The sequence below is a fragment of the Miniopterus schreibersii genome, assembly GCF_964146895.1.
Source record: "Miniopterus schreibersii genome assembly, chromosome: 9".
Taxonomy (NCBI): domain Eukaryota; kingdom Metazoa; phylum Chordata; class Mammalia; order Chiroptera; family Miniopteridae; genus Miniopterus; species Miniopterus schreibersii.
Window position 1 is genome coordinate 56,463,763 of NC_138118.1, and position 13,707 is coordinate 56,477,469.

The following is a 13,707-nucleotide window of genomic DNA, read 5'->3' on the forward strand; positions in this document are numbered from 1 at the left end:
AAAATTCTATAGGAATCAACTTTTAAAATTACTCAATTGGGCTTTAGTCATTCGAAGAGAGCTCAGTATTTGTGTAGACACTGACACAAGAAGCAGAAAGTCCAAGAGAGATGTCCTGGGAATAAAGTCATGCAGAATATACAGAGGAACAACATGGTAAGGGTCATAATTCCTACCTGAGCTACTGGTCAGAAATAATACCTTCCATACCAGAAGCGAAAATAGGGGGAAGGAATCATGACCTCTCTAAAGTTTGTGTGGCTTCTAGGACTTAGGGTATAGTCTGTGTGATTCTCATGACTAGATGTAGGTTCGTTCATTCTCGGCAATACTTTATGTCACCTTCTTAAACTCAAGAATTAAAGAGCCCCTCAAGTGTCATTAATTTTTTATATGTAAGAGTCAAATCCAAGGCTATTAATTTATACTCGCTATAAAATTACATCCTAATAGATTTATTTTGCTTAGGTGTTCTGCATTGGCATGCTACAGAGCAGCATGGTTGTTTCCCTTCTCTGAACACACAGCCCTTTAAATCTCCACCGTATGATCAGATATCCCTTCCTGTTTGTCACTTGCAATTTGTGAAGTTATGTTATCCCTGTAGGTGGTCTGAGAGTCTCGAGAACAGGAATTGTGTGGTATAATATCTCGCACAGTATAGTAACACAGTGACTAATTCAAACATTCATGACACAACTAAGTCCCTACCCTATACCAACTCCTTCAAGGGAAGCATAAGAAAGTTGTTTTTTTAAGTAAAAGATCTTAAGTATGGATTCTTTTATCTTTTGCTTTTTTCCCTCTTCATCTCAGATTTCCCCCCAATATCAGAAAAGAAGGTAGCTTGCTTCCTTTCTAAAGCTGGTCTGTAGCACTGGCTAACTGCAGGGCTCAATCCACTGTAAGTAGCTATAACTAACAATCCAGGGACTCATAAAGCTCTAACTGCTTTTTTTATAGCTTAGGGGAATAAAGGGCAGAAGAGGTCCTCTATTAAGAGTGATTCTGTCTCCTTTTATATGAGATGATTTGAAATATAATTTTCTATTTCTGGCATTCCAAGAGTATGGACGTACTTTCCAATTATGTTGTTAAAGAGATGTTGGTTGTGTGGTTTAAGAAAGAGAATATCTATATCTATATCAGCTTAAAGTCTCTGGGTATTGATTGATACATCTTGAATTTCAGAAGCACAGAATTCTAGACCCTTAGATCAACCTCCTTTTCCCAATGAGGAAACAGACCTCATAGAATTAATTGTTCTGCCGTTGGCCTCAAAGGTTAGAGTCAAGAACTTGAATTCTCATCCCAGATTTGCTACTTTTCATCCTACATCAAACTAGGTAAAGCAAAGAACTGTTTTTGTGGGGGTTTTTTAACCTGGCAAAGAATTTCTGAGGTCCCTTCCAATGACATGCTGGTGTGATGATTCTAACTTTTCTATTCTGCTTTGTTTACAATGGACCCACAACTTCTGTTTTGTTGTAGCTGGCTCTCTTTTCAGACTGGCTACACACACACACACACACACACACACACACACACACACGATGAGAGCACAGCTATATGGCTTGAGTTGGCACTAGTATTAGCAATGTATACGGATCCTTCAACTGCTCAAGCAGCAGTGAAAATCTATGTCAACTATAGACCGTTGCCCACAGTCTGGGTGCACTGCACTGCTGGTTCTGTGATTATGACACATTTTTACTTTGGCCCCAGTTTCCAGCTAATCAGGCTTTCTGACTTCAACTGACAAGTGTTTTTTCTTAATCCTTACCTGAGTACATGTTTAATGACTTAAGAGAGAGGGTTAAAAAGAGAGAGAGAGAAACATCTATCTGAGAGAGAAACATCTATCGGTTGCCTCCCCGCATGTCATGTGCCCCAACTGGTGATGGAACTGGTAACCTAGGCACGTGCCCTTATTGGGAATTGAACCTGCTACCTTTGGGGATTCAGGATGATGCTCCAACCAACTGAGCCACACTGGCCAGGGTGACTGACAATTATTTTTAATTTGTTTTCAAAAGTTAAGTCTGTATCCATAAACCTGGTACACAGACTTCTTTTTTTATTATTTCTGAAGTTACGGAAGTTTTTCAAAGTTCTATGAGAATAATAATTACTAGACAAAATATAAGTGACAGATAATTCTTGAAAATTACAACAGAGCTAAGCTTTTTTACATCATTTCATGATTTTGAAATGAACATACTCTAGCTTATAGCATTTGTAAATCCCTTTCTCTCAAAGTAAACTACCATTTTAAAAGATTTGCTTTCCTTGGACACATTCCCCCAGCTTGAAGTTAGTGTCTCAAGATTTGAGACACACAGTTCCTGTACAGCATACTTTATTCACAATTGCTGGTTTTCTCTAAGTTTGAAAGTAAATTACCTGCTAGAATTTCAGCAGATAGAAGCCTGGAGCAGCCTGTTTGAAATAACAAAGTGCCTTTGTGAGCACAGTCACTTTTTAAGCATCTCTGGTTATAGAACAAGTAAACCAAGTGTAGCAGACTTTTTATCAGACATGATAGCAGATATTCAGGAGAAAATAGCAAATTGCCTTGGAGTTCTAGTATTTATCTGCTTTGCTTGTACTTTTTTAAAAGCAAAGCCATTGGATTTATGCTATTTTAATACATCACTTCAGGAATCTCCAGACCTGTTTTAGCACATGTAGAATGTAAACACGTTCTTTAAAACTGTACAGATTGACACAAGAACAATCTGAGAAGGTTTAAGAATGGGAACTTACCTGACAATCACTTGAATCTATGAAGGTAAAATACTTATGGTCAATGACCAAGCAAAGGTGAAGGGGGATTTAGGTCAGCATCTCTTCATGTCCATTTCTCCCCTAGATAGTTGTCAGAAATGTTGAATTAAAAAATAAATAAAAGGTTTGTAATTGAGCAGATGTCACTAGCAGCTTTCTAGAAAACTTAGTTACCTGACATTTTTCCTTGATTTCTCTTATATTAGAAAATGACATGTCAGATACTATTAATTGCATTTTTACAATAAATAGTTGCAGCAGGAGTTATGGCTAAATGAATGCACTTCCTATCTAATGCACAATGGATGTATTCATTTAAATGTACTCAATTTAGATGAAGGCAACACATCTGTATCCATTACAGCTATACACATCTGTGGATGAATTGATGGGGTGGTAATTACTACCTTTATAAATGGGACAGAATGATCAGTCTGGAGACAGAACCCATTTTTTATCATATTTTGCATATCCATGCAGTAGACAACTCAAAATCTTTCTTTCAAATATAGAAATTTTACCCTTCAATTTCCAGTGGATGTAGTGATTGGTCTGTCAGTAGTCCTGCATTTCTCCAGTGTTGCCAAAGGTTGCTGTTTGTCTCATGGGGAGTGACAGAGGGGAACTAAAGATCTCAAGATCTTCATACAAAGGACTCTCATCTGTCATTTGGCACAGTCAAGCTCAGCTGCATGCATTACATAACATGGATTAGATTAGTCTCATACCATACATTGTTTTTCTGTGAGTTCAACAAAGGTAGGACTATTAAAATGTGATTTAGTTGACATATTTTTCCCCTAAATAATAGACTATTTTTAAGAGCAGTTTTAGGTGTATAGAAAAATGAGACAGGAAACACAAAGAGATCCCATGTATTCTTCCCAGTTCTTGTACATTAACGTGTTGTGTTACTGCGGTGAGTTAGTGTTTAATCAGTGAACCAATATTGAATCATTTTTATTAGCTAAAGTCTGTAGTTTACATGAAGCTTCATGCTTTGAGTTGCACAGTTACATGGATTCTGATACCAGCGTATGTATTTGAGGCTTTCCATTTCTCTCCCCTTTAACAGAATAAATAACCAGGCAAAAAATCAAAAAGATTTCAAATATATTCATTCTTTCACTCGTTGCATTTATTCACTCATGCATTCATTAATAGGTGTTTGCTGGCATGAACTCTAGGCCAAGGACTACAATTTAATGGATTCAACTATTTCCCCAACCCTGGGAAAATTTACATAGATTTTCATGCATTACTCAAGGATATTGTTCTGTTTTATTGGCAAGGGTTGGGATATTCTCTATGAGAGATGGTAGTCCTTGCATCTTCATGGGCTAGTACTAAATTGTGTCCAGCAAAGCTCATTTGCTTATGCATTTTCTGTTTCATTGTTTGTTAAAGAGAAACTCTGAAAACCAATCCATGACCTTTATAAACTTGTGCAGCATCTATATCTGATCGATACACAATCTGGAAATTATAACTGCCTTTTTTCTTTCATGGTGGACAAGCATAATTAAGCAATATTGCAATAGCTGCTGCTATGATTATCTTAGCAAGCACCTGGGACTGCCTTATACACTTTCTAAAGTGTTTTTCTGGTAGAACTATATATTAATTTATGCTGAGGAAACTAAATTTGGTGGTGTAGAATGCTGATGAAAAGTGGTTCTAATGGAAATGCATGTGTTTTCAAAAATAATCTCTGTTCAAATGCAGCCAAACAGGAAACGTCTCCAAAATGAGCAGTTATACAAGCAAACTTTAAATATTTAAGTCGCTGCTTCATGAACAGAAATGCAGTCATCACGTTGGCATCTTGCCAGTAATTTGTTATTCTTTTCAAATTAGAAATGATTCTGAGCTGTCCCCAAAGAATTCCACCCAGAGGCAAGTTCACATATTTAATGTGTTTGTATTTATCTTCTGATCTGGGCAACTTGGATGAATCATTAAGAGGGGAAAAGCTCCTTTTCAATTCCGGGAAGTGCTGACATCACACGTACCTGGCCACTGAGGCAAAGGCCTCACTTCAGTCATGCCCTATGCGAGTTCTAGGAAATCAATATTTGATTATCAATGAATTGTAAGAAAAAATACCAATTATGTCAAGATGGGAAGAGCATTGTAAATCACAAATCTGTGTTCTGATTGTAAATCTGTGGGAAGTTGCCGCCCTCCATTATTTTAAAATATTTTTTCAATAAAACGTATCTTGAAAAGATACATTTTTTGAAAAAATGGTTGTTCTAAAAGTCCAAGAGCTCCATGATATGCCTTAACTTTGCCAGAGTAAGCCACACCATCTTTTATGTAGTGGGAAAGGCATTCTCTGGTTTTTTACTCATTAATTTCATTTCTTCAACAAATATTTATTAAGTTTCTTCCAAGTAACAAGTATCATGCTGGATGCCCTAGAAGGCAAAAATCCTTTTAATAAAAGAAACCAGTCACATCTTTGGGGAAATCAATATTAGTAATAGTAACATGAATTACACCAAGCTCTCCTGACTATGTGTGGAATTCCTACACAGTCTAAAAGTTAAAAAAAAATATTGTGAGATAAAAACATCTGAAAATCCTAATTATGTGCACCAAATATAAAGTTCCTAGCAGGGACAATGCTTTCATATGAGATGGTGGCTGATGAGGATAACGACTCCTCTCACTTGCTCAAATTTTCACTGGAAAATGACAGTTGCATTGTAGATTCATGGAAGAGTGGTATTATTTTAAAATAATTTCCTTGTATCACATACACACAATGACACACACATACAAATAACCGAAGGATAAGTACCTACTTTTACTATGCACTACTAAGTGCCTCCATAAAAATAAACTCATTCTATACCCACAACAAACCTGCAAGCTACTCATTATTTCCCCTAATTTACACTGATGTAATTGAAACCTTGAAAATTTAAACTCCTATAATAAGATAAAGGCTGAGATTTGGGCTACTTAGTCTTCAAAGACTAATTTTTTTCCCTATCAAAAATAAAAGAAATAAATGAATAAAAGACTTTAAAACCAGTGTTCCCTTTCCTAATCTCTAATAGAGATACAGGAAACCAGTGGGGAGCAAAAGAGTTTTCTGGATCAGCAACAGCCATTCCATCACCAGAGATGAGGGAAAATGTACTCTCTCTGAGGCAGGATTTTATTTGGGGCCAATATAATAAAACAAGTTAGAGAACATTAGAATTCTCAAAGCAATCTCTTACACGTAACAGTGAAAGGTCAAATGTGAGTTCTCAGGCAAAGAATATGAATTAAATCCTCAAAGCTCAGAGCTGGTATTACCATCAAGGAGATGTGAAGAACAGCAATAGATTTTTTCCCTCTTCCTTCTTAATAATCAGGGCACATATTCACAGCCAGTGGAAACAAGACTACCACCTTGTATTTGCCTAGTGTTCATCTCTCAGCTCCAAGAGCTTTGTAGATCTTTAAAATTATAATTATTCCACTCACTCTCTCTGGGAGCTCGGGGTTCTGTATCATCCTAAATCTACATAAAAGCTAGCAGAAACAGCTCGGAATTATGTGGTGTCTAGATAAAGCCTAAGTAATTGGGGCAGCCATGAGCATGGTGATTAATAGCTCTGAAGTCAGGCAGATAGCTGAGTCTCAATCCAGTCTCTGCTCTTCAGCGTCGATTGAGTTTCTAAATGTGTTTGTACCTTGTCTTCCATATCTTTATATGGGATTATAATAAATAATACTTCATAAGGTTAGTGTGAAGATTAAGGGAGTTCAGCTGTATGAAGTGCTTGGCAGATTTCTCGTTTACAGGGAGAGCTCGGTGTACGTAAGTGTGTAAGCATCATTACAATAAAACTAATTCGGTAGTAAACATCTGTTTCTAAATAAATGTGTTACTCTAATCAGAATATTTGCCACTTTACAGACACACCGATTATGTGCCTGAATGTAAAATTCCCATTGTGAAAAAGTACATTTTCTCTCCTTGCACCCAAAATATTAATTATGAAAAGTAATTAATTACAGGATTCTTACTGAACTGCAACATAAAATGCCCACTGGCAACACCGAATGTTTTAAAAATGACTCTTATTAAGATAACTGTCATGTTCAATTTATAATTAATTTTCAACCTTTTAATGAATCATTGAGGATGGTTAGCAAGGAATTTTCTTTTATTTAATAACTGTTAACTTTTCTGTTAAATAAAGTCCCTCATCTTCATAGGCAAAATGTGAGAAGTCTGAATAGCCAGCAGATCAGTGATGATAATATTTTGTCTGTCTACTGTATTGTGAATCACTGATTTTTTTCTTATTTTCAAATTTACTTATACTGAGAATAGGTGGATAGTTTTACTCCTTTACATTTTACTCCTTTACATATCTCTAAATATATTTGAAGGTTATGTAAGTGTTTCAGAAAGTAAATATCACCTTCATTTGCCTTCAAGGCTATTTGATCAGTAAAAATATCCTGTTATTCAACAAAAAGGCAAGAAATTCTGAGTGCTTAACAGTGTTTCTGATTCTATGAGTAAAAGAAAAATAGGGGGGAAACTAATTTTTCTCCCAATCATTTTTAATTATTTTACTTTATTTGTATGGTGGTAACATTGGCTCGTAACATTATATAAGTTTCAGGTGTGAAACGTTATAATTTAACATCTGTATGTGCTGCATCACACTCACCACCTAAAGTCTAGTTTCTATCCATCACCATATAACTGAACCCCTTTACTTTGCCCCTCCCTCCACTCCCCTTATCATAACCAATGATCTGTTGTTTGCTTCTGTGAGTTTTTGTTTGTTCAGCTGTTCTGTGTTTGCTCTTTTTGGAATATAAAAAAACAATCATTCTTAATTACTATGAACTAGGTAAACTCTACAGAAACATAGTTATCACTCTATCACAATTTACAGTGTTTACCTCTTCACATGTAATTATCTGATGCTAGACTGTAAAATTCTGAGGTAGAGACCCAGTAAGAAATTGACATTCAGAAGTTGCTTAACAAGAGATTCTTGCATGTGTGACTGCTCAGTGGTTGGTTGGAGGAATGTATGGTTGGATGGATGAACAGCTGAGTATATGAGGCAGCAACATACAGTGGAAAGTGTGCCTGCTTTACCATTGACCTGATTTTATACGAGCCGTGATATTACATCATTTCCCTTTTTTTGCTAAATCATAGGTTTAGACTATATGATACCTCTTCTACTAGTCTGAGACCTTATTCTCCATTCTTGTGGTACATACAGCTGAACCAACTTAGCTCCATCTCCACAGATAGTCCAGTTTCATGCTTGAATACAGACCTACCTCATGCTGAGAATATCATGGGCCATTTGGGTTATGGTTCTTTTTCTCAGCTCCAGCTCTAACCTGTTTTCAAGTTTTGCCAAAGATCCTTAAGGACTCATTTATTTATTTCCCACTATGATTCCTCTGACTCTACCCAACTCTTGGCATGTATTCTCCTCTGCCTGATATTTCTACCCACAGGTCTCAGCTTCCCCATTTCTTATCCCCAGTCATGTGCTGTTGAGTTTATGCTCTTATTTCTGGCTTGGATGGATACGCTGGATTAACTCTGTTTTGCTATTGGCATTTATATCCCACCTGTGCACTCTTGCTCTTTTAATAAGGGAACTGGGATATGCTCTGGGGAATATCATTATTCCTTGGAAGGAAGAGAAATCAGTATATCAGCACCATTTCCTGTAAAGAAAAACGAAGCAAGAAATGGGGTAGGAATTTAGTCTGATCACTTTATAAAATGTGAACATTCAGAGGAGACAGTATATGACTAAAATATTGGTAGAACTCTCTTATAATTATACCAGTTTTCATTGACAGGCATATGATGTCATAATTAGAGGTTGTTTTAGAAATAAAAGATGTCTAGATGAAGATATCAAGAGTAACTAGAGAAGCTTCACTCTATCCATTGAGCTATTGTCATAAAATCCTCTACATAACCTAGAATAATATGAAAATCCATTTTAATCACAGATTCACTCTGAATCCTCACTTACTACGCCTGCCCCATACCTAGTTAATAAAGCTGAGGCACTTTTAAGCACTGAGGCAGAGTTGCTCAATATCCAAGGCACATAGTCAGTTTTTTAAGGCTGTTGTTCCAGGGTCATAATAAAGTAAGAAGAACTATGGGTAAACCAAAGTAGTTCCTCATTCCAATCCAGTCCCTGAAATTATACTAAGAAAGGACATGAAAAAAAGATCCTAGTGAGAATGACTGGATAGGAAATGATTTCCTTGATTCTAAGCCTACCAAATCAAGAAATTTAGCTCTACTTCAATGCTATAATACTTCCTCAGTTCTCAACAGTGACTACACTAGCAGGCCATTATCCCAGTTCTTTGAGTAATTGGGTTTTAGTTCTGAAATTAGAGCTTATATTCTCATCATTGGATATATTCTGTCTAATAGCTTTTATCCCCTACTCCATTAGCTAGAATTTAACCAAATTCCTACTTCAACTCTTTTAGATAAATGATTCAAATATTTGGTCTAGTTTCTCTGTTTGTTAATGGTATGCATGTCCTTCCTGCTCTTTACCATATGTGTTAGCCTCTTATATTTACACTTAAATCATTATTTTCCCATGTCACAATTAATTAACTTCCCCGTTGTTTCACCCAACCCTGTGAGAAACTGCCTAAATTTGGGGGGCTTGCTTTCTTGTCTGGGTTGTGATGCTCCTATGATTTAGGTTTATGGTCTGATTTCTCTTTATAGAGGGTTAGTCATTTTGAAGAAACAAAGCTAACATCCCTTATTTTGCTCATCCATTTTTTATAAATATTTGTTTGTATACTCTATGTGTCAGTCATTCTTTTATTCAGACACTAGGATAATAGAGAACTTGTAGAATGATAGGAGGCATAAATATGTAGCCACTATTATCCAGTGATTTATGTAATGCATATTAAATAAGCTCCTCTTCTGGGCTAGACACTATGTTCACATTGTGGACACAAAAATGAATAAAAAAGTTTCTGCCTTCAAAGGATTTATGGGAGCAATAGGCATGAAAACAGATCATATACTATCATGTGGCATGTCTAGTAATTGAATTAAAGAGGGTAATATGGGAGCATAAATTGATACAAACTGATACTGATGAGGTAGGAAAAAGCCTGTGTGGTATAGTAAGGAAATTGACCTTAAAGGGAGATGGTAAAGCACAGCTGTTTATACTGTGGGAGCTAGGGATAGGTTATTTGAATTCAAATACCCTCTCCACTTACTTACTCAGAGACCAAGAGTGTGCAATCTCTGTAAGTGCTGGTTGATACATCTGTAAAATGTAGATTTAGATAAAACTTATTTTTATAGGGTTTTGTGAGGAATAAATGAGGTAATTCACATACTTAGCCTAATACCTGGCACATAGTTTATGTTCAACAAGTATTCATCACTATTATTTTATGGACAATGAAAGAATTCTAGATTTTTAAAAAATATATATCTTGCCCAGCCGGGCGTGGCTCAGCGGTTGAGCGTCGGCCTAGGATCCAGGCAATGGAGGTTCGATTCCCGGTCAGGGCACATGCCTGGTTGTGGGCTCGATCAATGACTCTCTCATCATTGATGTTTCTATCTCTCTCTCCCTCTCCCTTCCTCTCTCCAAAATCAATAAAGATATATTTAAAAAAAAAAAAAGAAAAAAAAAGAAAAAATATATATCTTTATTGATTTCGGAGAGAGGAAGGGAGAGGGAGAGAGAGATAGAAACATCAGTGATGAGTCATTGATTGGCTGCCTCCTGCACGCCCCTGACTGGGGATCAAGCCTGCAACCCGGGCATGTGCCCTGACCGGGAATCGAACCTCAGTCTCTTTGATCCTAGGTCAATGCTCAACTACTGAGCCCTACTGGCTGGGCCTCAAGAAGATTTTAAGTGGGATAGTGATGTGGCTGAAGCTGTTTGTGATAAAGCATACTCAGAATTGTAATGGTAATAGTCCTGGAAAATGTGACAAACCCATTGGTGATATGTATCAGGAACTGATGCTTGTGGAAGAAGCTTAGGCTGGAGTCAGAGATCACGGATAAATTAGCCTGTAGCTATCATGTGAATGGAGGTCACCAAGGGAGAGTGTGTGGAGTGGATAATCAATTGGCTAAAGATGAAATGGCACACAAGAATGTAAGGGGTATTATGTAGGAAAGAAATGTCTATGAAAGAGACAAGTGGGAATGATCGATCATAGATGTGTTTGGTAATAAGTACCAGGCTGAAGGCTTTCTCCTGGAAAAGTCATGGAAAGGCTCTCTGGAGGGGCAAAGAGCTGGGTGTTGGGAAAGGAGTATAAGCTCATTACTTTAACAAGGTAGGAAAAGCACTATGTGCAGTGAGAATAGCAAGTCCCAACAGTGAGGCTAACATACATGACACATAAGGGAATGATATAACACAATGTGATTAATGTCCCAGTAAAATATTGTAATAGAGAGGCCTGTAGTGTTTGAGAGGGGTCATTGGATAGGCAGAAATGGTGCTGAGGCTTCCAGTTGGGTGAGTCAGCAGAAGCACAAGCTGGGACTGGGTGGCAAGAAGGGAGATGAGTAATGACCAGGCTTCAGCTGAAAGCTCCTTCGGGATAGTTCATTATGTGTTTATTGATAACTTAGGGATGTGGCTGGACTGAAAGTTACTTCCCTGTTGTGGTGAATTTCAAAAAGATAGTGAGCCTATTTCAGTCACAGTAAAACTATATACCAACTTGAATAATATGATATCTGGTTGTGCTGTTAGAGAGAAATATAACCAACGCTTTTGCTTTTTTTTTTAAAGGATTTTCCAGAAAAGGAGAAGTCCACAGCAAAGGCCCTGGGGGATGTAAAGGCAAACTTCTACTGCGAATTATGTGACAAGCAGTATCACAAGCACCAGGAATTTGATAATCACATTAATTCTTATGATCATGCTCATAAGCAGGTAAGCAAAAGTGGGAGAAGTCCTTCATATTCCTGGATTATACCTTCAGAACAGAAAGTATCCATTTGACTTTATTTATTATCCTCTAAGATGCCACGGTGAAACTATTTTATCTCTTCTTTTTTCCTAGAAGGTTGTGTTTTCTGTTTAAATATTAGTGATATATTTTTTCCTAGAAGTCGCATAAAACCATAGGTGAGCTTAGAGGTGATCTAAGAGCAGATTGACATTTATTTTAGAATTAAGTATATGGGGAAACCAGAACCCAATAAAAATAATGTCGTATTCAAAACCACCTAGCTAGTGGCAGAACTGCAACGCTGGGCAGAAGAGGACAGAACCTGTTCCAGAGTTCCTTTAAGAGTTCTACAGTGTAGGAACAGGGAATAGTAGGTCTTCGGAAAAACCATTCAGAATGAAAGGTTACATATTCCCAAGAATACTCTATTAGGAGAGTCAAAGTGATTACTTAATAAACGAACCATTACAAAGAGACAAAAACTCAGGCAAAGCTGATGCAGGTGGAGACATTTCATTTCTTTTTCTTTGTGTGTGTGTGTGTGTGTGTGTGTTTGCATGCACATGCTCTTGTGTAATAGTGTAGATCCTACACATGGCTGCTAATATTCTCTATTTTAAAATGTCTGTGAAAGAGGAGGCTATTGTCTCCATCCTGTTAGATTTTATTTTGGCCGTATGAAGTATGGGAATATTGGCATTTAGGAATTAGGAGTGTTAAATAGTACCATTAAGAAAGAAAGTCCACATGGTCAGCAGATTATTGCTAACAGCTCTGATAAGGTGTGCACCCCTGAGGTCAAATGGACCAGATATTGGAATATATGGGTAAGTTTTGTATAATCTAGAGCTAAAATATTTATTCACAGTGAACTACAATAAATATTTTGACTAGCTAGCATCACTAATAGTTGTTGAATACATACAAAATATATGGCCATCGGAGATGCAAGACACAGTTTCTGTCTTTAAAGATACTGCATATGTGTGTAATTGATGGCATTTCACTGAAAAGAGCAAGAGCAATGGGATAAATTGTTTTAGAATTGTGATTCCGAAACCTTAGTGTGCATAATAATCACTTTGTTACTTGCTAATAATGCATATTCCTAGAATCTCAGATATTCTAATTCAATAGCTCTGAGATGGGGCCCAGGAACATGCATTTTAAAATAAGATAAAATGGAATTTTTCAAACATATATAAAAATAAACTATGAGGCTACCATCCAACTCCAACAATAATACATTTTTTTTCATTTTTACCACCACCACTCCCCCTTTCTTCCCCTCACTACCATGCATTATTTTGAAGCACGTTTCAGACATTATATCATTTCATCTGAAAGTATTTCTAGATACATATGATGCTTAAGGGAAAATAGTTGTTTCATATCTAAAAATTAACAGTAATTTCTAATATCAGTTAGGGTCTTGTTTTCTTGGTTGCCTCATAAATGATGTATGAATTTGGGTCAGTTGAAATCAGGACCCAAAAATATCTATATTTTTGGTTGACATATCTTTATGTCTCCTTTAATAAACAGTGGGTCCTCAAACAGCATGAGTTTAAACTGTGCAGATCCAATTATATGCAGATTTTAAATATCTATCTATCTATATATAGATATATATAGGAGGATTTTTTTGGAAATTTAGGACAATTTGAAAAAACTCACAGTTGACCCATGTAGCCTAGAAATGTTGAAAAATTAAGAGAAAGTTATGTCATGAATGTATATTTGCAGATACTAGTCTACTTTATCATTTACTGCCATAAAATAGACATGAATCTATTATTAAAAAGTTAAAAGTTATTAAAGCATGCACAAATCACAGACCGTACAGTTGACAGAAGTGTGAACAAATGAAAAGATGCGGTATTAAATCATAACTGCAAAAAATGTAACACAGTAATACAGACTGTAGTGCTGTAATAA

General features: G+C 36.4%; 1 protein-coding gene across 1 annotated transcript in view; it reads left to right on the forward strand.

Annotated features, from left to right (window-relative positions):
* ZNF804B (zinc finger protein 804B) overlaps window positions 1-13,707 on the forward strand; it is a gene marked incomplete at its 3' end in the record, with an annotated part of 418,502 nt that overhangs the window by 318,057 nt on the left and 86,738 nt on the right. Inside the window, exon 2 of the mRNA XM_081146467.1 lies at window positions 11,607-11,750. Within this exon, the coding sequence (XP_081002593.1) occupies window positions 11,607-11,750 (144 nt within the window). The remainder of the gene's footprint in view (window positions 1-11,606; window positions 11,751-13,707) is intronic.